Source organism: Peromyscus leucopus, chromosome 2, assembly GCF_004664715.2.
Source record: "Peromyscus leucopus breed LL Stock chromosome 2, UCI_PerLeu_2.1, whole genome shotgun sequence".
Lineage (NCBI taxonomy): Eukaryota > Metazoa > Chordata > Mammalia > Rodentia > Cricetidae > Peromyscus > Peromyscus leucopus.
Window position 1 is genome coordinate 24,562,001 of NC_051064.1, and position 24,201 is coordinate 24,586,201.

General features: G+C 42.2%; 1 protein-coding gene across 3 annotated transcripts in view; it reads right to left on the reverse strand.

Moving 5' to 3' along the window:
• Nucleotides 1-16,285, reverse strand: part of Ubxn2b (UBX domain protein 2B) — a 29,263-nt gene extending 12,978 nt beyond the window's left edge. Inside the window, exons 1-5 of one of the 3 annotated variants that reach the window (XM_037202434.1) lie at nucleotides 16,163-16,285; nucleotides 13,191-13,294; nucleotides 7,560-7,710; nucleotides 6,082-6,165; nucleotides 5,094-5,203 (exon numbers count right to left, since the gene is read on the reverse strand). In XM_037202434.1, coding sequence (XP_037058329.1) covers nucleotides 5,094-5,203; nucleotides 6,082-6,165; nucleotides 7,560-7,710; nucleotides 13,191-13,294; nucleotides 16,163-16,246 — 533 coding nt within the window. In that variant the 5' untranslated portion in view covers nucleotides 16,247-16,285. The remainder of the gene's footprint in view (nucleotides 1-5,093; nucleotides 5,204-6,081; nucleotides 6,166-7,559; nucleotides 7,711-13,190; nucleotides 13,295-16,162) is intronic. The other 2 variants (XM_037202433.1, XM_037202432.1) reach the window with 2 other exon arrangements.
• Between the last annotated feature and the right edge of the window lie 7,916 nt (nucleotides 16,286-24,201).

A 24,201-nucleotide genomic window follows, 5' to 3' on the forward strand; every position in this document is an offset into this window, starting at 1 on the left:
GAATACAGAAACTTTATTCATGTGGTACATTTACACAATGGAGTATTATTCATCTGCTACAAACAATGACATTATGAAATTTGCAGGCAAATGGATGGAACTGAAAGACAAACATGGTACGTACTCACTTACAAGTGGATATTAGCTGTAAGGTAAAGGATAACCGTGCTATAATCCATAGACCCGGAGAGGCTAAGTAACAAGGAGGGCTGAAGATGGGATGCAAGGATCTCCTTGAGAAGGAGAAATAGTACAGATTTTGCTGGTGGACTGGGGACCAGTGGAAGTTTAGAACAGGAGGATCAACTGTGAGGAGGGGATACTGGAAAAAATTAGTGGAATTGGGGAAAATTTTGGCAGTGAGATGAAAAGCTAGTGAAATGGAAACCCCATGCAAGCCACGAGAGTAACCGTAGCAGAGACTCTTAGTAATGGGGGACACAGAACCTGAACCAGCCATCTTCTGCAACCAGGCAAGGCCTCAAGTGGTGGGATTGAGACACCAACCCAGCCACAAAAACCTTCAATCTGCAGCTTGTGGTGCCTGCAGAGTATACTGGGATCAGAACCTAGAAAAATTGTCATCAAAAAGACCAGGAGACATCATCCAGCAACTGAATGGGGACAGATACAAAGTCCTACAGCCAACATTAGGCACAGTGCGGGGCGTCCTTTGGAGTAGGGGAAGGAAGGATAGCAGGAACCAGAGGGGTAAGGGACACCAAGAGGACATGGCCCACAGAGTCAACTGACCAGGACTCATGGTGCCCCACTGAGCTTGGGGAGCCGGTATGGGTCTGATCTAGTTCCCCTGCATGTATGTTACGGCTGAGTAGCTTGTGTCACTGTCAGACTACTAACAGTGGAAGCAGGGGCTGACTCTTTTGCCTACTTATGAGGACCCTTTTCCTCCTACTGGGTTGCCTTGTCCAGTCTTGATGTGATGGTATGTGCCTGGTCTTATTGTGGCATATTATGCCATGTTGGTTGATGTCCCTGGGAGGCCTGCTATTTTCTGAGGAGAGACTGTGTTGGTGTGGATCTGGGGAAGAGGGGAGATGGGGGAGGAGACTAGAGGGAGGGAAGAGAGGGGAAACTGTGGTTGGGATGTAATATATAAATAAGAGAATAATAAAATAAAATAAATGTTTTTAGGTTAGTATAGAAAGTAACAGATTTCACTATGGCATCTGCATACATACAATACATACATATCTTGTATTTTGTTCTTCCTGGTTTCTCTGCCTTCCTGTCCTCCATGCTTTTCTCTTCTTTCCTGGAAATAGACTGCCCCCCTTCTACTTTCATTTCACATGTACTGATTAATCTCCCTTCCCATTGACTTTAAGATCTCTTCTTCCCTTCTCATGACCCCCTTTCTAGTTTCATGATCTATGTACTCATATATAAATACAAACACATATATCTACCTATATATAAAATCTTAAATCTCCATGATGCATATGAGAGAAAACAGAGGTTATCTGAGCCTGGCTGCTATTGCCCAACATTATTTCCAGTTCAGAGAATTGCTTTATGCATATTTATCACATTTTCTGAATCCATTCATCTGCTGATGAACATCTACGCTGGCTCAATCTCTGAGCTTCTGTGAGCAGTTCTTTATAAACACAGATATAAATATCTCCATGGTATGTTGCCTTAGAGTTCTTTAGGAAAAGATCGTATGTGTCATATGGGAGGTAGTTTTCCACCTTTGGAGAAACCTCTATACAGATTTCCTTGGTGGCCGCATAGGTTTACGCTTCCACCAACAGTGAATAAGGGTCTTCATTCTTCACATCTTTACACTGCATGAAATTAAAAAGGCTCTGCACTGCAAAGCGGTCTTATCTTATACAAGGACTCGTCTTGGGTACACAGACTCACCGTCCCTGGCAGCAATCATTGTTTTTAACTCCATCCTGGAGGGAGTCAGAAACTGATAAAGGTATTTCTGATTATCAGGTAAGTGAGCACCACCATGCTTCAGTGTCAATGGCAGAGGCTGTCGAACGCATGGCTATGGAAGGCGTCTTCTACACTGAGGACAGTATCATAGACAGAATCAGACAGTGCCAGAGATTTATGTGGGTAACAACTCTCTTCTTTATGATATTTGGGCCTACTTCTGTCCTATAAATAAGCAAAAATCACTAAGCACTTTTGGAGGTTTTCCTATTTTTATTTTTTGAGATCACTTGCATTTCCAAGAATGTACCTACCATTTAAATTACACTTTATTTTGTTTGGAACTTTACTAAGTTCTTGAATGAAATGTCTCTTATAGTAATTAAGCTGACAACTGAACACACTTCATTATGGTAATTTTATACCTGTTATAATCACATAGGAAGTGCTAGATTGATGAATTAGGCATATAAAAACTGAAATATAAGCTTATATTAAAGAAATAATGTAAATATCACTGATAGGCATTTCTGACTTATGAAAAATTACTTTCCTATATTTAATATATGTAAGGTAGAATATATCAAGTTTTAGAGAAGTGATGTGTATAAGTGGATTACACTACTTAACAGTTGTTCTCACAGGGCAATAAAGACAGTATTACCAAATATTTTAAGAAAGAGCTAGTGGATCTTAGCTAACTGATATTCTCAGTAAGGAGACTATACTCATTATTTATACTTGATGATATGGTGTGGCTCAGATTTTAAAGTCCATTGAATATCCCTCTTGCCCGAAAATTAACTTTAGCAAATAGTTAACATTTTCTTCTATCTCCTTGAAGTTCGAGCATGAACTGAACAGCAATGCTGGTTTTCACATATTACTTGACTATTTCCATACCTAGTTGCTCTTAGATTTCAACTACATAACACTGTCCAGGTACCTGCTACCATTTCAACACTCTACTGATAGCATTTCTTGCCTTTGTTAGGTATCCTTGATCTATGCAAAATTTAAATAAAAATATACACTAACTCACTTTCTACAGTATCTTTCCTTCAGAGCTCCTTTGTTGTTTCAAAGAATTTTATCCCCAACCCACTTCAGCCAGTCTCCTGGTCAAATTTCATTAAAAGGGCTCTACCTTCAGTTTCTCTGTGGGCTTTTCCTGCTACGTAACCTCACAACTCATCATTGACCTTATGTCTTTAGTTACATTTCTACTTAGGAAAAACTCCACAGCAGGAGTTGGGTATTGATATGATAGGCCTGACCATGCAGCACTTTGTTGAGTACTGTAGTGGAACTTAGTGGACCATCCTAGTAGGAACATGGTTGATGTAAAGCTGAGCACAATGTGGACTATGGAAGCTCAGCTCAAGGATTTCAGAGGGTAACAACAGTGGTAACTGGGCTAGAAATATCCTGGCAAAGAATATGGCTGGTTTTTGTCTTAGTCCTAAGAATCTGCCTGAGGCTAAGTTGAACAGTTTTGGACTAATTTGGTTGGCAGAGGTGATTTCAAGAGAGCCTAGTATTGACTGTCAAGTGGTCATTAGTGGTCACTCTTATGTAGGTCTACAATGAAGAAGGGCAAGCAGGGCAAAAAGAAATATAAGATGTACAGTTTGAGGAGAAAGCAAGCAGTGGGAAATTTAATGTTGGAGTCATGCTTTGTGCTGAAGGAGATAAGGAGAAGGGAATAAAGGGAGTGGCACCCTCAGGGAAACCCCACCCAGCTAATCCTGCAGCCTGTGAAGAGGAAAGTCCTACAGTGTCACCTGTTCCTAATGAGCAACAACAAATCAAAACTTATGCACATGTAATTCAACGGAGGAGCCAGATTCCATCCCAGGCAGGCAGCAAAATCTGGCAGCTTTGGCCACAGGGTTCTAGCTTTACAGTTGTAAAGGATACAGGAGAACAGGGTTTAAGAGGAGTTGCTGAGCCGGGTGATGGTGGCACATGCCTTTAATACCAGCAGAGGCAGGCAGTTCTCTGTGAGTTCAAGACCAGCCTGGTCTACAGAGCAAGGTCCAGGACAGGCACCAAAACTAGACAAGAGAAATGCTGTCTCAAAAAAAAAAAAAAAAAGAAAGAGAGAAAAAAGAAGAGTTGCTAAGGACAGGTGTGTGGCAGGGGTGTCCCCACATGGAGACCCAGAGAGGCCAACTGGTGAAGCTGTGAAAGTGAAGCCTGGATTATTTTAGAGATCCCAAGATGCTGGAGATGCCAAAACCATGGGATATCTGCCAAAGAGAGCTGCTGACAGGGAGAGGAATGAGCCTAAGAGAGAGAAGTGTGTTGTAGTCAACAACGCTGGAAGGATTCAAATCTGAATTCTCAGTCCCCAGTTGGCAGAACTTTTGAGAAAGATCAGAATTCATGGCTTTGGAGGAGGTACGTCACTGGGGCTGGGCTTGAGATTTTAAAGCTCGCATCATTCCTAGCTGGCTCTCGGCTTCATGCCTGTGGATCAGACGTAAGTTCTCAGCTATTGCTTGAGTGGTTGCTATGCCTGCCTGCCTACAGCCATGCTTTCAGTCATAATGATTATGGACTCACCCTCCGAAACTGTATGCTCCCATTATATGCTTTCCTTTATAAGTTGCCCCGTCATGGTATCTTGTCAACAGTAAGCAGGACAGAGGCTTAATGGAGAGGCAGATAGAGCTATTCCATTTATTAACATATTTCTTCTTGGAGCCAAGCCCCCAGTGTCATCACATTTAAGATACAATCATCCAATGTCCTTTCTCCACAAAGATTCACCTCCCCAAAGTCACTTATGGAATATGTTATAGCAATTTATTTTTGAAAACTAGTAGTGTATACAGAACAGTTAAAAGAGAAACAGGGCCTGGGGAGACAAGCTACTTGGTCAAATAGCTGCCACACAAGCATGACGACATGAGCTCAATCTCAAGAGAACCCGTGTAACAAGGCTGGATGTGGTACTATGCGCTGGTATTCCAGTAGTGGGCCACAGATCCCTGGGGCTCAGTGACCAGCCAGCCTAGCCTATTTGATAAGTTCTAGGCAAGTGAGAGAATACCACTGAGACTGACCTATGACCTCCACATGCACATGTACATATATGTAGTAACAGGAACATGTATGGACATACTCAAAATAGTTCTATTCAACATAATAAAGAGAACACAAATAATTCATCTTACCCTCTCTTAACAGATTCCAAAAACTGAGCATTTGTTGGGTCATTGTAAGGTCTCAATTCTCCATCATCTAAACTAAAACCATTGCTCCACAGCTTCAGCAAAACTTGAACCTTTTGGAGACAGGGCAAAAAAAAAAAAAAAAAAAAAAAAAGAATTCATCTCCAAACAATTTTAAGTTTCAATGTTGTCTCTCCTAACTTACTACCTGATTAATTTACCTTAAAATACAGAGATATTTGTTTTAGTCAAAGCTAAACATGTGTGTCCATGTGTTTACTTAGCAGGTTTATTTTTAGCTTAAAACACTGAAAATAGCTGCAAATATCAAAGTCCCATGGGTGGAGGCTGGCTCTGAGCAATCACTCAGAGCTCACTGAGGAAATAGAAGCATCGAGAAGACAGACTCCATTTGGTACCTGTGATTCAGACCTTTCTTCCACACTCTAAATCTCTCTAGTTCTACAGCTTAAACATTCACACCAAGGGGCAAGGGAAACCTTCTAAGATACTGTTAATATCTAAAATAAATCTGTAATTTTAATATTTCCAAATGCAACAGAAATAATGATTTCAAATGTTTTTATAATTTAATTCATGTTGTACTATAAAAATATACAATCTTAAAGAAAAAATTTTAAGAATTATACATTCTGCTGGGCAGTGGTAGCAAATGCCTTTAATCCCAGCACTCAGGAGGCAGAGGCAAGCAGATCTCTGTGAGTCTGAGGCCAGTCTGGTCTACAGTGTGAGTTCCAGGACTGCCAGGGCTACACAGAGAAACCGTGTCTCGAAAAAAAACAAAACCCTAAAAATTACACATTCTAATATAGCAGTAGAAATATTGCGACTAAAAACACACAGGTTCTTTAACTCATACTTCAAAAACGAATAAGAGAGACTGTATTTATAGTGTCAACAATTAATTCAGAAAGGGGAGAAATCTATGAACTGGAGGTGAATGCTTGAACATTTTGATGACTGTACCTACATCTTGCAGCTGATGTTCTCCATAGATGTACTCTGAACGCTTACAGAAGGAACTGCCCAATCTGTATCCTCCACCTGTAAATGACTGAAATACATGATAAATGGGTTAAGAGTTCACTATGGCTTATAGTCAAAACATTATTCGTATACTTGATATTTCAAAACTAGACAAATAATTATTGGCCAGATTCATAGTGACTAAGAAAATAAAATGGAATGAAGACCTTAAGTTATAAATAAGTGTATGTGAGAAATTAAATGTTTTTTCATATAAATATTAGCAACTCAAAATGTGAAATAACTTAGTCTGATCCCAAGAAGCCACATGGTAGGAGAGAATAGGCTCCTACAAGCTGTCCTCTGACTGCCACATGTGGGTTGTGGATATGTGTGTACATGAGCACACACATAAGATAATTATAACAACAAAGAATTCTGTATGTATTTTACAGGCTTTTAAATGTTTTTGATGTTTCTAATTGAAACAGAAATTACATCACTTTCCCCCTCCAGCCCCTCCCACACACCCCACTCTCAAGTTGATAGCCTCTTTTTATTATTGTTACATACATACACGTTATGTAAATTCATATCTCATTCTGCATGTTTTTGTTGGTGGTGTGTATATGGTTTCAAGGCTGATCACTCCGTATTGGATAACCAATAAGAGACTCATCCCTGGGAGAGGTAATTCTCCTTTTCCCAGCAGTCAATAGTTGCTTGTCGTTTTTTAGGGGTGTGACCACATGCAATTTTCCCCCTTTCATGCTAACATGCCCATTGAAACTGTCACTGTTCCAGTCCTGTTTACACAGCCACTTCTAGGAGACTGTTTCACAGCAGGCTTCCTGGTGTTCTGGCTCTTACAGTCTTTCTGCCCCCTCTTCTGAGATATTCCCTGAGCCACAGATGCAGGAGCTGTGGTGCAGGTGTATCTATTGGGGTTGAGCTTCTCCATGACCTGTTGATCTCTGCACTGTGGCCATTTCTGGTTTCTTATGATGGCCTCCATTTTAAGCTGTTTTCTTAGCTACAGTAAGTCAGCTATGGTCACAATTTGATCTTAACTATATCACATCAGCTATGATCACACTTTTGATCTTGCTATACTGAATACATAGTCTTCAGGTAGGATAATCTGAGGAGAAATGGCTTTTCTCTTTAATTACTGCATCACAAATGTGCTTTAAATTACAACCTTGCTTTGTTTCACATACTAAATCAATTCCATGCTTTAAAAAAAAAAAAAAAAAAAAAAAAAAAAAAAAAAAAAAAAAAAAAACCAGAACTGGAGAACTTGGAAATGTTCAAATGACCTCAAGGCTTGACAGAAGGAAGTTTTCTAGCTGTTGACAAATAAAGACTAAAACTGAAGTTTCATGGACAACAGTCATTCCCAACAACCCAAGATCGGAAAGGCTTTACCAAGACACACGTCCAAGCACCTCTAACGTCCCAGACAGTTAAAACAACACTGACCTTGGCTTTGTCATCACTTGAAGATCTTGTAGCTTCACTTAGAGGGACGGCCCCATGCTCCCTTGCCTCTTTGAAAAGTTCATTCACAATTTTCCCAGTTGGAGGTTGAACTATATGTAATCCACCATATTCCTGTTCACCTGAATAAAGCCTTTAAACATCACAGCTCATAAATAAAAACTCAGAATAGACATAAACTACTCTATAATAAGAAGCTACACAGTCATATGAAATAACTCTTATTTATTAAGAAGTACCCGAGTTCTTCAGAGATATGTAACTTTAAGAGGGAACTCAGGCAAATATAAAATAGGGATAGTTTGTATCCCTTCTGAGTTTGTGGAGATTCTGACAATTTCAGGAAGCAACACAGCAACTAGAATCCTTGTTTCCTCCCTCAGCCCTGGGTGACTGCTTAGGGATTCCTATTTTCATAGAGCAAGCTCTTCTCCTGTGGTGGGGAAGCACTGTCGACACCCAGGGGCTACTCTGGCCCTGCCCCATATGGCTATACAATGAACGTTTATTCTTCGGAGAAAGACCTACTGTATTACAATTCCCAGTGTAAATAACTTCATATATTCCCTATGTAGTAAGTAACATCTGCCCTGACTCTAACTTCATAACAGCTACAAAACATAAATTTCTATTAACCTAAGATTAATATTCTAATCTTTCATGACTGATTTTTCTGCTCAGGATATCAGAACATTTAATCAAGGAAGTATCACAGAGACTTCCAGTATAAGGTGATAGAGTTCACTTTTTATTTTCCCATACTTTCTACTCTAGTTCCTAATTCAAACTAACTCACAGAGCAACAGTGAAAACTACAGCAGCCCTGGAGAAGAGACAGAGGTTCCCTTCAAGATTTTCTCCTAAACTGGCAAATGAGATATAGAGGAACTGGCAGTTCTCATCTCCTGCAAGTCAAAGAAAATCTACCTGGACACAAGTGTGCACAGCAGCAGAATGCCACTACTGCCGTGGGGAGGGGCGCCACTCGTCAGTGTCACTGAGCACACTAGAACCCACAAAGGCTTCTTTCCATGCTTACACCGCACACTGGGGGCGGTGAGTGTGTGTGTGTGTGTGTGTGTATGTGTATGTGTGTGTGTGTGTGTGTGTGTGTGTGTGTGCGCGCGCGCAGTGAGCAGGGAACAAAGAGCTTGCCTGTCTCTGAGATAAGCAGTGTTGGAGAGGAGGAACCGGACGGCACATGGCCTCAGGTAACTGACAAACAGAAAAGCAGAGCCAAGCTTCCTCCATGTTTGCCCCCCCTACAGCTTCTTCCCTCCCCGTCTCACGTCAACAAGCTGGCAAAGTGAATGATCCTGCCTCTTTGCCTTGGTGACAACAACGGACTGAGAACACTGGTCACAGGAAGATTTACCAGCTTGTTACGGCCTCCCCTAAGATCACGCAGCACTGTATTTTCTTCAAGCAGTCCCACTGTCTTAACTTTTATATTCAGAGCTGAGATCCATCTGGACCTGATGACTGCATGTTACGTAAGGGAGAGGCCAGTACTGATGTCTTCCCTGGACTATGCCACGAAACTCCCCCTCCTCGATGCTCTGCAGTGGCGTCTCTGTCAGAGCCAAACAGCCATCTCCAAGGGTGCAAGACTCAGGGTGCCGGTCTTGGCTCACTGATCAGTCTCTTAGGCCTCCTCAGCTTTGGTATAAGTCTCCATATTGAGTACTTTACACCCTGAGCTGGATGGTGCTTCATGAATTCTCTAGCCGTTCCTTGTGGAGACAGGACCAAGAGTATCTACAGTTGGTACAGTAACATTTCCCCACTTCCATTTTCTCATTTAACATCCTTTCTCCCATTGCTGTAATTTTACATTTATTTTCTAAAAGGATATAGTGTTTTTTCTTAAAAGATACAGTTTTTCCTAAAAGGATTAATAATCAATATCGAAGGGCAAATATATTTTCATTCAATTCTTGTAACTAAACGATCCCCAATTTCCAGATGAGAAAACACACTAGGGGAGATCAATGAAAAAGACACACACACACACACACACACACACACACACACACACACACACACGCGCGCGCGCGCGAGCCAGGTGCCAGGGGTAGCCTCTGCGAGGCATCTCTGCTTAGGCAGCAGTCTTGTAGCTGTGGCTCTTTTTCACTGAATGAACTTTAATGCACACTAGCATTTCAGTGACTTCTAAATGAACGTCACATACTAACGGGAGCCAACTGCAAAATGAACATCTACGTCCCCTCACTCAAAACACACTAAGGAGCCAAGCATTTGCTCCAGCACAAGGCCCTCATAGGAGTCGAGACTTGTGTGACAGCACGGGCGATGTATCCATGAGGCTCAACCCGGCTGCACTTCCACTTCCCCAACATCTCTCACTTGCCACTAATCTATACTGGTCCTTAGCTTCTCCTTCTGTGCTCTCCTGTCCCTTCGTCTGCACCTCTTCGTCCCTGACCTTCAAGGTGGACTTAGATTGTAGTCATTGTTTAAGGCCCATGCTAGGCATATTGCACAGTCCATCTTTTTTAATTCTCAAAACAATGCTACATGATCTGCAGAGGACATGGCCTACATTTTGCTTCTTGTATACAGCCTCTCATGAGTCAATTTGTTAAAGAAGCTGTCAAACTGTCCTGAAGGTTTTTCTACAGATTACACACTTCTTGTAGGCTAAACACATAGACCACACTATATCTAGTATTTCTGATAATGAAAATACGCTGGTGTTTTATTTAGCTTCTACTGACCAAAAACAAACTGGGGGAGAAAAGGGTTTATTCCATTATACATGTTATCAATTACTGAGGGGAGTAATGGCAGGAACCTGGGGGTGAGAACTGAAGCTGAGACATGGAGAAATGCTATTCACTAACTTGCTCTCTATGGTTTGCTCAACATACTTTCTTATACACCCTAAGACCACCTGCCAGGGATGGCACCTGCCACATGGGCTGGACCATCCCACATAATTCATTAATCAAGAAAATGCCCTCACAGACATGCCTAAAGGCCAGTCAGATGGAGTCAATCTCTCAATTGAGAGTCCTCTTTCCAGGAGACTGCAGCTGTGTCAAGCTCACAAAAGCTAACCAGTACAGTTGGCTTAAAAAGTCAGTATGCCAGGAGTGGTGGTGCTAGCAGTCTCTGGAAATCTCAACACTTGGGAAGCTAAGGCTGGAGGATTGCCTGTTTGAGGGTAGCCTGATTGACAGTGAGTTCTAGGCCTGCCTAGGCTACATATTATACCCTGAAAATCACAAGAACAAAATGACAAGCTACATACAACTTCTGATTTCTAATACTGTGCTAGGACAGGCAATGAGCAGTTGCTATGTGGAAGAGCAAACAGGGCAAATGTTCTCACTGAATGTAAAATAGGAAAGTACAAATTGTTGTATGAAGTGAAAATAGTATGCTTACAAAAAAGATTGCTAATGATCTCTGTATGCACTGTACCTTAAGTGATTAAAATGTCTCAGTAGTTTGTAAAAGAACTCATCCTTTTGAGTGGTAAATGGTTCTTGAGGTCAAACTTGAGCAAAAAGTCTTTAGTAACTGTACTACTGGTTGGAAAGGTACAGCTCAGTAGTTGAAGTATATACAGTTAATGTGTGTGGCATACTAAGTTTAATCCATGACATGTCCAAACAAAACAAACAAAAGAGCATTATCAAATTAAAACTACAAGCAACAAAATTTTTCAGAGTGCATAAGTAAATTCATCCACTAGAAAAAGGAGTTCTAGGGACAGAACCCAAGGCCTTTCATATGCTAGGCAAAACTCTACCACTGAGCCACATCCACAGACTTTAGTATTTTGAGGCAGCTCAAACTGGCTTGAATCTCCTTGGCAGCCTGGGACAACCTTGAACTCCTAATCACAGAATTAATCCGTGAAGCACAAGGAAAATATTTACACATCAATCTTGTAAGAATTCAAATATTAGGTTTATTGCACTAAAAGCAAAATTAAGTCATTCTCATGTGCTCAAGCTAGGGAGCCAAAGACTAAACACTGCAATAGTAAATGAGTAAAACTTAGGTACAGAAACACATTAAATACTTTAAAAAATTGGGAGAAGGAATATATACATTAAGGAGGCAATTAAAATATTACACACATCTACGTATACTCATATATCTAACAAATAAGGGTTAAGTCAAAGGACAGTATATTCAAACCATGCCGAGATACCAACCTGCTGATTACAAAGACAAACTGTACCTGACAATGGAGTGATGTGGTGGTCAGCACCTTAACCAAGTGAGCATATCACCAAGAGTGGGAAAACTTGGAATTATATGGCTCCTGATGTGATATAATAAAAAGCAGACAGTATCACTTATCTAGTACTCTTGACAAAAATGTTTAACAAGAATCTAATTATGAGGAAACAGTAATCTAGAATGTGGGACATTTTGAGACATCTGGTGTATACTTTTTCAAAAAGTGAATGTAATAAATTTTAGATTATGTAGGTAAGCTAAAAACAGATTTAAAAAGAAGAAGAAGAGAGCATGCCCTGCATCCAAAACTCAACACAGGAAACATCAAAAGCAATGAGCAGTCTCTAGTTGGGTCCCCAAATTCCCAAAGGTTGCTGGAAGCAGTGACATCATGGCACCACTGCTAACTTTCAAGCTATACTTTGTTACATAGGTTATATACTTTACTCTTAGGGGATGCACAATGAAATATCTGGAAGTAAGTGTCATGTTGGCTATAATTTGTTGTCAGCATGCGTGAGTGAGGGCAATGCTGTGTGACACCTTAACCACCAGTGAATAAAAGTGAAACATTTAGTGTTTACTCATTTTACTAGCCTTTACATTTTCTATGGGCTTTAAATTTGTAAAAGAAAATATAGGGGAGAAACTATAAAGCTTTTCCTTATCATTCAAGTACTGGAAGATACATATCATTACTGTCTCCCCTACAAAAAGAATGTGAAGTGACAAAACCTAATATCCAGGGAGTTTTTCTACTTCTAATAAAACTACATTTTTTGAGAATGAGAGATAATAAGAAAATTGAAGTCTGCTCTCTAATTTAATACCAGAAAAATCATAATATTCACGATACAATATATGTGATCCTTATCTTCTAATCCTCTAGTCTGTTCTTTTTATAGCTCAGAGATTTTAATGATAACAAATACATCCCAGGAAATCATCTGTTAGACTAGGCATCACAGTACAGAAGCACACAGAAACTTCAGAATTTACAGATTCTTCAGTGGGGACCAAAGACTCACAGAAGTCCCATGGACGGTGGTGAGAAACCCACTGGCCTCAACTGACAAGACTGCACATGGATGCTACTTCGGAAGGAGAGGGCCTAGACATTTCATCAGAGCTCAATGAGCCTCATGACAAAAATATTCAAGAGCCATCATGCCTGAGAAAACAGGATTCAAGATATAATTTTATAAGGTGACTATGATAATATCAGACACCAAGGTAATTTTTTAGAAGTTTCTTTTTGCTGACTATAAAAACTTTAGAATAGTATCTCTATATCTATCTATTCAAGAACTTTTAACTTAAAAAATCCTCAGGGTCACTTAAAATCAGTCCAGGCTCGTGTGCTCCGCAGGGCGGACGAATGGAGGCCACACTCACCGATGGGGCAGTGTCCGCGGACTCTTAAAGGCTGCAGCTGTAGGTCTGTCAGGCTTGGAAGACTTGCATTTCACTTCCTCTTCATACAGTCCTGCCAAGGCCAACTACACATAAGGACGGATGGGCATGTTATCCAGTTAGCAATGGAAACAGACTTCTAGACAGCTGAGCAACAGGCATTAACTTGAAACTATTAATAATTCCCTATGAAAAATGAAGACTGTTGCCTCAAAAGATGTTGTCTTCCCAAAACAACCTAACTCATGAGGTCTCATAGTATTCAATTAATCAAACTGCCTTATGACAGAAAAAAATTGCTATCATAATTTTTTAATTAACTAGTCAATAATTTCAAAAACTGAGTTTGGCAACACACTATTTTCGCATTTGGACCTGTGTAACTTTCTTTCAGGTTTTAAAGAATTTTTGAAGACAGTTCAAGCTACTGCCAATTTCTCTAAATCAATCTCACAATATAATTTCACTTAGTCGTTTTCAAAACCCAAGTACATAAAGCAAGTTCAAAAGTATTGCTTAAAAGTCTATCAGACATAAATTTCATCAAGTTCTGGGGAAAGAGCTAAAAAAAAAGATGATGAATTAAATATAGGTTTTAACCATTTATAAAGCAATACTGCAAAATCACACATTGCAGATATATAGATGGGTGCCTTCTAAATAAAGTAAAACTCTATTTGTCCTTGAAATAGAATTTAAAATATTAGTCTAATATTACAGGTTCTCCCCCCCCCCTGTACTTTAGCTATTTTGGGCAATAATTTAAAATTTTTGAGCCATGCAATAGTGGCACATGCCTTTAATCTCAGTGCTTGGGAGGCAGAAGCAGGATGTCTGTGATTCTGGGGCCATCCTGGTCTACACAGTGAGTTCCAGGACAGCCAGGGCTGTGTAGTGAGAGATCCTGTCTCAAAAGACAAGCAAAACAAAACAAATTTCCTTAATGCTCCTAGTGGCTATTCAAGCCGGCTCCCACCCTCTACAATCAAACCCTCTCCTCCACCAAGTAACTATCTCTGCATATTCTTTCCTCAGAAGGAAAAGGAGAATAAGTAACTGAGGCACAATTCAGCCAGTCTTTCTCCAGGGCTGGGAACTGGATGCAGGCATAGTCTCATACATGTTGACAGGCACTCTTAACACCCAGCTACACCCCCTGGCCAACCAAGACTAGCTAGACCTTTAAATAAACACATTGAAAATACACACTCAAGACACCTAGAAACCACTTTTTTCTTTCCTAATTGTTTTTATTCCTCCTTCATCTTATCTCTCACAGATGCATCAACTTGTGAATTTCTAAAAAGGCAATTTCCCTAGAAATGCAAATCAATGGTTCTGACCTCTTAAGAACTGAATTAAAATTTTTTTTACATAGACCCTATTTTTTGGAAATTAAAATATAATTCCATCATCTCCCCTTTCTTCTCCCTCCTATGTTCATACACCCCTTGTTCTCTCTTGGCTGGATCCAAACTTTAACTTAGGCACTTACTTTGTAAATTTGGTGGACTGCTGACCATCGTTGAGTTTAGTTTTTACATCTTTAAATGCCTATCAAAACTCTTGTCAAGATCAGGTCCATCCTATCACTCTTGTCTCTTATCCTTTACTACCCTACTTAACAAAGCTAGAGTCTAGAGAACAGGGCACCTCAACTGAGAAAATGCCTCCCTAAGATGGAGCCCTTTCTTAAATAGTGATTGATGGGGGAGGGCCCAGTGCATTGTGGGTGGCGTCATCCCTGGGCTGGTGGTCCTGGGTTCTATAAGCAAGCAAGCTTGGAAGCAATGAAGAGCAAGCCAGGTCCCTGCCCTGTTTGAGTTCCTATCCTGACTTCCTTTGATGATGAACGGTGATGCGGAAGCATAAGCCAAATAAAACCCTTTCCCTCCCAAGTTGCTCTGGTCATGGGTGTTTCATCAGAGCAATAGTAACCTTGACTAAGACAACTAGTTAAGTGGCTTCAGAGTCACCTGTTACCAACCAATGCTCAATTAATACCATTATAACTTTACATTGGTTTGGGCTATTAAGGCTAGTTTACAAGCCTGTTTCAAATCTGTGGTCTTTCACAAAATTTAATACCATATAACACTATCACCACTACTTACGGATTTGATGTCCTATAGATCTCCAAATTCCCCAAAGCTTCAGCACAAAGTTGTAACAGCAAGTGGTCAGTATGTTTGGTTAAAGAATGAAGACCAGCTATTAAAAATGCTCTGTGAAGGTTTGAGAAATCAGGCTCATTCATTCTTAACTATAACCCCTAACATATGTTTAATTGTTGAATTTTATCAATGATCTCATGAGGAGATAGAAAAATGCCTAAAATGAGTACGTATTGTTAGCGACTGATAAAACAGCATTTAGTGGACAAGTGTTCTGCTGGCTAATGTCAGCGTCATAACATAACCGAGTTTTATTTCTGTTACACTGGTTTATGCCTCTTACAAGTAGGCTCTAACCACAGATTGAATTGTTTTAAGCTCTCTCCTGTAAAAAAAAAAAAAAAAAAAAAGCAGCTTTTTGATAAGAAACAAAGAAAAAGAAACTGTTTTTGATGTGTAAATCTTCAAATCTGAAAGCGCATCCAGGAGAACAAACCAACATGCGTTATTTTTAAGTTACTTTTTAAGCGACGGCTGACTCGGCACTGGCCATAGCAACTCTGCAGAAGGCAGGCGGCATCAATCGGGATCAGCCAGACGGCCCGGCAAAACGATATTCCACACAGCTGCTTCGCGCACGGCGCGTGCGAAAGGGACCCGGGTCCCGGCGCCCGAGGTTCGGGCACTGGTGTCCACACCCGCCACCCTGCAAAGCGCGTCCCGGGGAGACCCAGGTTATCATCTCCTCCCGCAGGGTCCGGGCAAGGCGAGCTACAAAGGGGCTCGGAGCCGCGTCCGCCACGCCCACGCCTCCCGCCGCCGCGCTCCGTGCCCGCGCACCTGTAAGTCCCGCGCACTCGGGGGCCGTGGCCTCGAGGACCCCCTCTCCTGCTCCTCCGGCTCCGCGCGGCCGCCCTCCGCCATCTTCCGCCCGCTCTCGGGGCCCGCCCCCGACTCGCGACTTCCGGGGCTGGTTGCTTAGCGACCGGGGGGCGGAGCCACTCGGTGTCCACCCCTTCGGGAGTGGGTGGAGCCGTGTCGTATTACGTGAGTCCTTGCTACTCCTTCCTTTAGGAGCCAGCCTGCGCGCCCTCCAGACCCTCCAGCCTTTTAGTTTCCGAGCATTTGTCTGCAGTCTCCCGGCCACTCGCTGGGAGATACTGTAGTTGTCTTAGAGCGCAGCATTGACTTCCAGGTTCATTTTACTCAACAGATGAACGTTGCAGCTTTCAAGTCTTGGTCGAATCTCTCTTTTTCCCTTATCAAGGATTGGATGGTGCATCCGTCCCTCCGCCTGGATCTGAATCGAGGATGAGGGAAAGCTTTTGGCAATGAAAATGGAGACTCTTAAGCCACCTCCATCCCCCCCCACCCCCCACCCCTCCCCGCCGGGATTCATTTAACTCTTTCCTGTCTTATCCCAGGCACTTAAATCTTCCAAGGATTGCCAAGGTTGAGAAAAGAAGTCCGGGCGTTTATGAAACTTGAAATGTAGCGAGGGAAAGATGTAAACAGATAACAGAATAAATCTGTAAATAAACTTTGCAAAGAGTATTATGAGAGGCCTGTATGTGAATGGAGAATACTGGGTTGGTACCTGCTGTGCACCATGGGTGCCAGGCTTCAGTGTGCTGCTTTGACGTGTTCTTGAAAAAACAGCAGATTTTACCAGCTAGAGAAGTTGAAACTGAGGGTTCTATAACAGACCTTTTAGAATTAAACCCACATCTTAGCCCCCCTTTGCATAATTGCCACTAGTATGTAAATACAGCCACATAGGCCTTCAGGTTCCTATGAAGACATTAATATGAAAAAAATTTTTTTTCAATAAAATTTGTGCCATTTCTGCCTGTGAATATATTTAACTCGGTTTCATTCTCAGGCCCCGCTGAGACTCAGAGGGTAAAGGAAGACCTTCCTCCCCCAGTTTAATGTATACATGTGTATTGCCAAGTGTGCAGGAAGTGCTGGAGCAAGGCAAATGATTGTAAAATTCACCTTTTAGTAACTAGCAATATGGACGGCCAAACCTTGCATTGCTGTCCTGATATTCTTAATACCCGTTTTGCCTTAAACGTCCCCATTATTTCTTTGACAAGAAATTGTTGTACCCATAGTCCCCCAAAGACCACCAAGAGACTGAATCCGATACAAAAGCAAAGAGTCTTTGTATTGTGAGTTAACTCAGGACTCTCCGTCTGTCTGACACAGCAGCAGAGCAGGAGAGACCCCAAGTAGCAAGGGGGCAGAGTTTTTAAAGCAAAGGGGGCTTGGGGTCTATGGACTACATAGAAACAGATTCAGAATTGGTTTATGTGAGTGACAATCATGTTAGTAACTTTTAATTGGCTAGGGTTAGTTGGGGGTTACAGTTACCATTTTGGAGCAGGCTTGGACAAGTCCCAGGCTTTGTCCTTGAGCTGCCATGGAGGCTGGCTGGCCTAGCACGTACTGACTGTGGGGGCTGCCTCGGTGGCCCAGGCTCTTTCCTTGACCCATGCATGTAGCTCTAAGTTGGTGAGGGGTCCCAAACAGTAAACAACTGGATGAACCTTGAGTGGTCAGAGTACATGCAGAAAGGGAGCTACTGCAAGGACTGTGTCTTTTGTTCATGGCCCTCCCAGAAACTGCTTGTTCAAGTCTCAGAAAAATGAAATTGCGGCCTGACCTCTGAGTGACTGAGCAGCCTCTTATGGTGTCTGCTTGATCCTTTCAAAATGACCCAGAGAGCCAATATCTTTTTATGTGGAACCTTGATGAAGTTAATTCCCACAGACCTTCGACCAGGAAGGACCACAAGTAAAGAAAGGCACAGATGTGTTCTAAGACACAGATATTGGGAATATCATAGCATGTCAGCAAAATACTATATGACTGTTTAGAAATGACAAAGCATGATTTTAATCTAGAAGAGACCTAGATTAGAGATGTAAACATAAGTTGGATTCTAAAGGAATGTATTTTTAGGATCTATATGAGGGAATCTATGACTAGAAGTAGAGATCCATAACTAGGACAGAGATTTGATTGTCTTCACAGCATCTTTTCCATTCTTGGTGAGTCAAGAAACCCAATAATAAGATGAATCAGTGGAGATCCTCATCTGTAGTTTTTTGTTGTTGGTGGTTTTGTTTTTTAACTCTTACTCTTTGGGGTCCTGCTACCCAGCTCCCTAATAAATACACAGAGACTTATTCTTATGAATCCCCTGTCTTAGCTTGGTTTATTTCTACCCAACTTTTTTTTTTAACTTAAATTATCTTATTTATCTTTTGCCTCTGGGCTTTTACCTTTCTCTCTTCAATATATCTTTCTTTCCTTCTTACTCTGTGCCCCCTCCAGCTCTTCTTCTCCTATTCTTCTCTCTGCCTACCAGTCCCATCTATTTCTCTCTCCTCCCTAGCTATTAGCTGTTCAGCTCTTTGTTAGACCAATTAGGTGCTTTAGACAGCAAAGTAACACACCTTTACCAAGTTAAACAAATGCACCATAAAAGGATGGGACACATCTTTATACCATTAAACAAATATTCCATAGCATAAAAGATAAAAGAATCTAACATATTTTAACTAATATTCCACAACACTCATCAGGCACAGACAACTCCAACTTAACAACTTAAATAAAATTCATTATGTGTGTAATTTTACTTATGCTGAACATCACCAAGGTCAGGATCAGAAATAGCTTTGTTTCATCTATTGAAAGATTTTTATCTTGTTTCTAAACCATTTGACAGAATAGAGTATGTTTACCCTTGGTAATTATCATGACTCACAGACATCATTTATATCTTTTACAATAGCTGTGTGGATTAGGTATTATCTTCATCTTATAGATGTAAGTGGAAAGCAGAGAAATAAGATAGATTTTTATGTCACTCAGCTAATAAGCACCAGAACTAAGTTTTAAATTCAGGTACAGTATTCTCAAAAGTCCATGCTTTTTGTTGTTGTTGTTTGTTTTTTTGACACCACCACCACCACCACCACTGTAAGGATTCGGTGCTTAATTATATTATCAGCCTGCTAAGGTGTCCCAGCCTAAAAAGTGGGTGGGCCCTCTGTGTGTCTCTCTTTCCTTTCCTTCTCTCCCTCTCTCTCTCCTCTTCTTCTCTTTCTGTTCTCTCCTTCCATCTGTCCCCCTCTTCCTCTCTCTCTCCCCCCTCTCTCCCAATAAAGCTCAAAAAAGGTAACCATGGCTGTGATTCTTTCGAACAGCACTCTCCTCTGTCAGCATGGCCACTGCAGGCGGTGGCCAGCCACGAGCAATGAGCTGTTTAACCAACATTGGTGCCGTTCAGACTCGGATACACCACCGAGCATGGAGGACCTGCTGTGACTGCTGCCTCCTGCTGCCTCTTCTTCCATCCATTGAGACTGCAAGACCACGAGCATGCATCTGTGCTGGACGCCCACACAGCTGCCATCACCACAGTGAGTCTGCCATTCTCGAGGCTGTAGTCTGAGCTATATTCTTTGCAATGGACACCCCAGGGGGTTTTCCTCGGGCTGTACTGGCAACGGCAGGCACATTTTCACTCCTGATGAGGAAGTAAATGGTGTCTAGGGTTCAATGGTGGACCAACTGCAGTACAGTCGCAGTCCTCATGATCCCTTGATGAAGAGGAACGGTGACTTGAGCTGATTCATAGATCTCTCTCCACTCTCGGGGACGCCCAAGATTGTAGTCTGATCCTGGTTTGTTATTTTAATTTTTTATTTTTCTCTAGGCTTCAACCATGGGACAAAGGGGCGGATACATTGGTGGATGGGGGGGGGGCACTGGTAAACGTGGCCACATAACAGAGTCTAGGGAACTTCTACCAGCAAGCGGGCAAATAAGAGTTGCTTTATCTCCAAGCTTTCTGCTAAAGTTCTAAACCCTCTCCTTCCCCACTTCTGCGTCTCCACGTGCAACCTTTTCTGTCTGATTTCCACCAGCAGTGGGCGGGCTCAAATGGGTGGGCTTGGGCGGTTTCTATGACTCGCCCTAACTCACCTTAACTCCACCCACTCATTCTCAAACTGCCTTGAGAAGCACAGATGGGTCTGGAAGCAGCTAAGATCCATACAAATAAGTTTACAGTAGTCAGGATGGCTCTTAAGCCAAAAATCAGCTTATAGCCTCAAACAAGTCTTCCAGAAGGATCAGTTTATAGTCTGCCCACTGGAAGATCTTCTAAAAGCTGTCCTTAAGCCACCAATCATCAGAAAAAAAATCAGAACATGGAGTAAAATCCATCTCTTATTCCCTGACTAAAACTTAAGCATCTGGAGAACAAGGCTCCTGACCCCACAGGCAAAAGAGTCATCTTTGGCATTTAAGGTGTGCCAAAAAAGAGATAAAAGCCTGAAAACAAAATTGCCAAATGCTATCACTTGCTGACTCCCAAAAGCTGTTGGGTCCCTGTTTTAAGTGAGGAAAAGGCCACGGGCTAGCGAATGCCCTGCCAGGCCATCAACAGCCTTGTTAAAAGTGCCGCCTAGAAAGACAACGAGTCAGCTGACTGCCCCTAGGCACCAAAACGCATGGGTACATCAAGCTAAGACCTCCAGCAGACCTAGGCTTGGCTACAGACATGGCAGGGAACCCAGAATGCAGCAGGGAAGCAATCCGTTTCTTTCCTTCTGGACACCAGAGCCACTGACTCAGTCCTGGGAGTTTTGGGATGCCACCTCTCCTTTATTGTCGGGTACAGTGGACAGCCTTACCACCTCACCAGATTTAATTGCACTTTCAGAGTTACTTAATGAAAAAAGATTTCCACCTAAAATAAGAGCTCATTGCTTCACTCCAGATCCACTGCCTGTGTTTCTCACGTGCATACAGACAGGGTCCTGATCTTTGCCTTGTCCCTAATTCCAAAAAAATAAATAAATAAATTCTCATAAACCACAAGCTTTTCTCTTCCCAGTTCCCTGCTCTAACTCACTGTTCAGCTAATGATACAGGACCACCACAGAACCGGAGTCCAGAGATCATCAAGTAAGAAACTGTAACAGCTAAAAGGTATTGACACCCCCAGACCCAAAAGCATCTGGGCGCTATAAAAAGACTTTAATGTAAACATATATTACTGTGAGATGCTTTTAACAATTGATCACCTGTCTCCTGGATGCCAAACTAATAAAGGAAACAGGTGCTTTAAAATAATCTGTGTCTGATAAAGCTTAACATGTTTCAAAATCCATAAGGACAGGCTGGATCTACATCAGATAAATGTCAACATAAAATAATAATGGTTCTCTTATCTCTCTAAGTATTTTTTTCCGTGTCACCAGCATCTTGTCAAACAGACAGTTTCCAGCCACAGCCAAGAGGGATACATGTCTCCAGAGCAAACGGATGACAGACAGCATCCCACAAGCCTGTCTACCTAGGAAAACTCCCCTTCTCCATTCCCCCGAGAGCCAACCGACGACCAAAAGTAAGCTGGAAGCAGTTTTTTTAGAGGAATGACGCCCCTAGTCCCATCTACCTGCTTTTTTTATAATAAGTGAAAGACTGGGATGTAATGATTCGGTCCTTAACTACGTCATCAGCCTGCTACGGTGTCCCAGCCTAAAAAGCAGGTGGGCCCTCTGTGTGTCCCTCTCTTTCCTTCCTGCCCCTTCCTTCTTCTCTCCCCCTCTCTCTCCCCTTCTTCTCTTTCTGCTCTCTCCTTCCGTCTGCCTCTCTCTCTCTCTCTCTCTCTCTCTCTCTCTCTCTCTCTCTCTCCCCCCCCCTCCCAATAAAGCTCTAAAATGGTAACCATGGCTGTGACCAGCACTCTCCTCCACTGGCATGGCTGCCACGAGCAATGTGCCGTTTAACCAACCACCATCACCACCACCATCACTACCACCACCATCACCACCTCCATCACCACCACCATCACTACCACCACCATCACCACCTCCATCACCACCACCACCACCTCCACCACCACCACCACCACCACCTCCACCACAACCACCACCACCACCAACACCACCACCACCACCACCACCACCTCTACCTCTACCTCCACCACCACCACCACCATCACCACCACCACCACCACCACCACCACCACCACCTCTACCTCTACCTCCACCACCACCACCACCATCACCACCACCACCACCTCCACCACCACCACCACCACCATCACCTCCACCACCACCACCACCACCACCACCACCACCACCACCACCTCCACCACCACCACCACCACCACCTCCACCACCACCACCACCACCTCCACCACCACCACTACCACCTCCACCACCACCACCATCACCACCACCACCTCCACCTCCACCACCTCCACCACCACCACCACCTGGAGCTGTTTTGTAATGCCTGGCAAAATTGCATCATGTTACTTCCCAAGGACATCTTACCACCTTCCTTACCATCCTTTTGGCCATCCTTCAACAACATCCAGGGCCTAAGCAACTATATTCCCTTGAGTTCTGCTTTGCCATCTCTTATTCTCTTGCTATATGTACTTTTACTATTCAACATCATCCATTCTTATACCTGTCATGAATATATAGCTGATTCTCATTATCCACAGTTGTGTTCGATGAACTTGCCAAGAACACTAAATTATTGAATACTGAATTATTGCTGTTGAGAGAGATGCAAGGTTATGTCCTTGGAGCCTCTGTTTACATTTATCAGCTAATTGGTGCATAACCTTGCTCTATGTCTGTTTTTGTGTAAATACACCTTATTTAATATATGCTATGGCTTCATTAATATTGAGCTCATAGCCCCAGCACTATAATTCTTTCTTGGAGGAAGCTTGCCTAACATGTTTTCTCTTTAAGGTACATCTGCTTAGGAACACTAGGCAGCACTTCAGCTCTGCACTAGCAGGCAGCTTTAAATGAATCCCAAAGGAAAAGTACAGACCATGAACGATGTGGCATTAAGTACACTGCAAAAAGGGTTACCTATTTACCATGAAAGATCTGGGAAAGGAATAGCATCACCTTGTTTGACCTCCTTTGGAAATAAGTTTATCCAGAAGCTCAAATGTTTGCTTCCCTGGGCATGTCTGTGTTTTGGGGTGAGCAACAACTTCTAATACATATGTAATTCCACATATATACTCTTTGCAAATAATATGGATTGACTATATCTTGAATTTCCCAGTCTATTTTTCCAGTTCTTTCTATTACTCCAGACCTACATTCTAATTGCTTTTTCAAATTGTATTTCCATTTGTATGTCTGAAAAACATTTCTGCCTCAGCCCCAAATCTTCTGTTTTCTCCCCCAAACTGCTGCTTCTTCATTCTGTTCCTTATGGTATCATCATCTAGCTTGTATTGTATATTAGTAATCCAGAGGAGGTCACTGAGGCTTTTCATGGATAAGGTCAAATTTTCCAGTGCTGATGTGAGCTGGAGCAGTCAGGACTAAAACAAGGACTCTTGAAGTAGACGTTGTGGCCAACAGCAGAAGTTTCAGTGTTTTTCCTAGCTGAAGCGTAGCTCCAGGCAGTGTTCTAAGCAGTGGAATTGTCAGGAGAAAGCATGTATAGTTGACAGCTTCTCACCCAAGGTATGCAGGCACCATGAAAAAGACTGACAGGTGTCAGACAGAAGGTGAGGTTTTAAGAATATGTAGGACTTTCTTGGAGAAGGGTGATGTGTAGCTTGAATGGGGGACCCAAGGAGTAGAGAGATGGGCTGAAAATGACCAAGAGAGACCATAAATACAATGCTAAGGAGTATGGTTTTTATTTCTATAAAAATATTTAGAAGTATCAAAGGGTTTGGTAGGTAAAATCTAATCTCTACGCATTTTAGCAATAATACTTGGTGTATTGACCAGATCAGCAGAGGGTAAGGTGGAAAGTCCGAGTAGTGCCAGAAGCATTCTGAGGCACCTTCTGGGTGGAGG